The sequence below is a fragment of the Spea bombifrons genome, chromosome 5 (genome assembly GCF_027358695.1).
Source record: "Spea bombifrons isolate aSpeBom1 chromosome 5, aSpeBom1.2.pri, whole genome shotgun sequence".
Classification (NCBI taxonomy): domain Eukaryota; kingdom Metazoa; phylum Chordata; class Amphibia; order Anura; family Pelobatidae; genus Spea; species Spea bombifrons.
In genome coordinates, this window is record NC_071091.1 from 44,886,568 (window position 1) to 44,890,790 (window position 4,223).

At 38.3% G+C, this 4,223-nt stretch overlaps 1 protein-coding gene across 1 annotated transcript; it reads right to left on the bottom strand.

The window, feature by feature from the left end:
* Window positions 1-2,563: 2,563 nt before the first annotated feature.
* LOC128497652 (uncharacterized protein F54H12.2-like) lies at window positions 2,564-3,871 on the bottom strand. The gene has a single exon (XM_053467815.1). It carries the CDS (start codon window positions 3,869-3,871, stop codon window positions 2,564-2,566), a length of 1,308 nt encoding a protein of 435 aa, XP_053323790.1.
* Between the last annotated feature and the right edge of the window lie 352 nt (window positions 3,872-4,223).

The following is a 4,223-nucleotide window of genomic DNA, read 5'->3' on the forward strand; positions in this document are numbered from 1 at the left end:
ACCAGTCGGTAAAAGCCTGTATATCCTCAGCATGTGGTAAACAGGTTGTTGTATCGGTAGTCACGTTGTGTTGTGTGTCTGTAGCTACGAGGTTGTACCCGATTCTAAATGGTTCCCTAACCTTGCAAAGTAAGAGGTTGAGACATTGATCTTGTTTCAACACACTATCAATAGCCAAAGCCTTATTTACATCGTCAAGTGTACGCTTAGCACATCTTTCAAGAATATAGCAGAAGGCGATTTTATTCATACACCACAAACTGCATTCTAATATACTTTGAGAATACTGGGGGCTTTTATTTTTATTTGATAAGCGGTGTAAAGGACTTAATTGTTTTGATACCTGTAAATTTGTGTTGTTTGTTATGTCTTGTAAAACATTCCTTTTTTTAAACAATGGTTGTGGTACAACTACATCTGTAAGAGCCCTCTTTGCTTTTACATTTACTGTCGCATTATCATGCAAAATTCCTGAGACATTTACTGGGATTATGTCTGGTGACTCACCCGATGGGTTATGTGGTCCTTTCAATATCGATCTTTCGTGGGTCAAATCCTTAGGTGTGGCTGTCCTTTTTGTAAAAACCTCTGACGACGTAGACGGTAGTTCTTCAGCTATATGGAGACTATCTCTTGGTGGTCGGTTCAGCGATGAGGATAACTTTGACTCTGTGTAAAAGATACAAATAAATTGAAATCTTATATATGAAATATAGACATATCTTTACTATACATAAAAATAGAGCCTGTGGGGATACATAGACAATCATTATCTTACAGAGTAAACTTTAATGTGTTTTCCATGACTAAGTCGCTGCTTAGTGTTTATACTCACTAGGTTTTTTGTTGCTTTGAGTGGATGCTTCGTTATTAGAGATCAGCACTTGATGATTCTGAGAGGTTGCAGACCGCTCACAGTTACTGTTGATCAGCACTTTGGGGTAGAGGTTGGAATTTGTATGTGTTGTTTCTAAAATAAACAGTAATTGATTAGAGAGTACAATTACACGGAATACATAGTACATAAAATTCTAAAGCATACAACCCACCTGATAATACTGAATCCCGTTGACTCTCACTCTGAGGCTTTGGAGATCCGGTCATAAATGCATCGGCCAAAATGTCGATATAGAAATCATCCACTAAATAATGCAAATGCTTTAGGTTAACGCATGGTCTTGAGATACATTTCAAAGGTTTTTTAAAGCGCTATTAGTTTAAAAACTTACAAGCTTGTGTGTCTGCGGAGAAACCGTCCAAAAGGTTGGCGTCAAATGACATCTGACTTGTTTGTTCCTGAAACACCATAGGGTATTGAGCGGTATGTGACGTAAAATTGATCGCTTAACCACGCCTACAAGACACTTACATCCGCCGCATACATTTAAAGGTTAACATACACATTGTTTTTTTAAAGATAAATATAATAAATACAAGACTCCCGACCACATATTGAAATTTATATGAATTTTCTCATTCACACCGCGTAGGGATACAATTTAAAGGTCTAGAGACTATTTCCGCACACATGCCACACATATGCAAAATTTTTTATATTTGTTAAAGATTACTACAGAAGAACGTTCAATGTACAAGAAAATTTACACAGTTATTAAAACTTTCAAGAGCTTACCGCATCCATTAAATCTGTGGAAATAGTGGTCTTGTCCATGCTTTTCATGCAGCTCCTAGACTTGTAAAGGGTGGAAGCTCTAAAGAGTTTATATACCCTTTTAAACTGTCGGTGGGCTTGATTGATTGTTTCTAAATGATCGGGGGTCAGGGTGAATATTGGTAAAAACAATTGTGCGGATACTGGATTTCTGATAAAGCAACTTCCTCTAAAGAGTTTATATACCCTTTTAAACTGTCGGTGGGCTTGATTGATTGTTTCTAAATGATCGGGGGTCAGGGTGAATATTGGTAAAAAAAACACCGAATACTTTTCATTATAAAAGTTGTATGTTTTATTATTGATAACTCAAATACATGCATAAGCTAATTAACAAATTATTGAATCAATGACGTTTTTGATAACACGCTATACATTTCTGAATATGCACACTACGATAACCCCCATTTCGTATACCACGCATATATTTCCACACAAAACGTGACACCAATCGATCATTTTGTTTAAATTCATTAGTAAAATAGTTTAAAACTTCTTTAAATGATAATCCTTTACACATATGATGAATAAAAAATACACAAAATTCTCCACAGACGGATGACAGAGTACTTTGCAACTGCGCATTTTGAAAACATATCCGCTTAACATTTATATTCAAAAAAGTTAATATTTCTTTAGGAAATAATGGGCTTGCGGGGGAAAGTCCGTATGAATCAAAAAAATATCCTCTTCTCTTTTGATCGATATAGCAGGCTAACCAATGTTCTCCGGGTAATGTATGTGGGTCTGTATTTATAATGAACGCTGCAGGCACATTGGTCAGTTTATCAATCGGTAGCAAGTCGCAGGGAAATACCCCCACAAAGATATCCTTGGAAAAAGGATCCGTCTTTAAAATGTGTGTCAACTCTAAAGTGTTCATGCTTATCTTTAGAGGTAATCGTACAGCACTTCCCTACGTTGATTTATTTCGATAATATTTTCAAACTGACCGTAAACCAACAGATTTACGGTGCGTTCCAATGCCCTGGAAAAACGTATTTCGGCCCTCAGGTTACCGGACCGAATGAGTGAGAAGTGGGTATTACACTCTTGATCAGGAGATAGATCGAAAGCAAATAACGTATAACCGTTCACAAATTCTTCTCTGTCGATGATAACTCCCGAATCGCTGCAGTTCTTCTGTGCCAATTGTAAAAATGCCATATATTCACGTACAGCGTTAAAGTGTTCAAAATCGGGTTGAAACGGTTTTGCGGGTATTTGTTCACCATCCAGATAGAGAGCCGCAAAATTCACATTGTTATGTTTAAAGCATAAAGGGTTTCTGTCGTAAGCGCCAGAAAATGCTTCATTATCAACAAATGCTAAAATTACAAACTTTGGTATCTGCCCCAGGAACAGATTCTCTTGATTACAAACTCGGCTTCCTGTTGGTACGCTGAATACTTTCATACTAACACGTTCAATGGCGTACTTAGCATTACCGGTTAAAAGCGCTTGGGCGTGACCTATTCGCACAGCCGGCGAAATTTGCACGCGTTTGATGAATAGCGTCGCGTTTAGAATTTGCACTTTTAATGGATCCTGTTCTGCAGACATTAAACAAAATGTATCTTTATTTCTGGTGAGTTTTATTTTCAAGTCCAAACCATTCAGTATGAGTTTTTCTTGGAAAAAAATATCGCTGTGTAGATGTCCTAGTAGTTCTACAGTTTTTCCGCGTTCTGTCATTTGAGCCCGTTTTGTAAAACCATTATTGTCTCCGTTTAGCACACGGTCTTGATGATGCCCGGCTGTATCTTTGTAGAATAAACCGGCTGTAAACTGTGTAGACAAAGCATCGGCGCTATAATTCAGAAGCGTCTCGATGTATGCTCTGTAAGAGTACAAATTATTAGATTGTGATATTAATCTATCACCAAGGGTGACATCCAGTTGATTGAACAGAGTCGCTATAGGGTAGTTGATTAGACTGACGCGCGCTCCTTCAGGAATTTGCGAATTGTCATTTTTTACAATTTTACACGTAATATATAATAGGGTGTTATTCAAATCAAAATAATGTTCTCCACTTCCTGCGATGTAGAATTCAAGCGGTGAAGTTTCAGAAATGGCTGCGAGCGGCTGCACTTCTACATACAGACTTTTTTCTATGCTGGTCTGTGTCGGTTTTATATCAAACAGGTCCAGTTCGGATTTGGCACACTCCATGGATGCTGTATGGATAAACGCCATGATAGCAGCTTAAAAGATGTTTTCCGTTCTCCGTCTCGACGTCTTTCTCTTTTTTCTAGACTTGCTGCTCGCCTCTTTATTAAGGCGCCGTGCTGCTCTAGGAGGAAATGCTGCAACGTGTTTCCGCTTCTTCTTTGGAATTTGTTTGCCAATGTAAACAAGTCCCGATCCCTCCTGAGGTTGATCGGCCATTCTGCTCATAACGGCTGTTGAAACGCGCCCCACAATATCTTTTGCAATGTTCTTAGCGGCGGTTTTCACATGAGGTTTTACAATATCAAAACCGCGTCTGAACAACGGTACAGCCTTTCTGAATAAATTGCGAAAAATACCGCCCAATCCGCGTCCATAC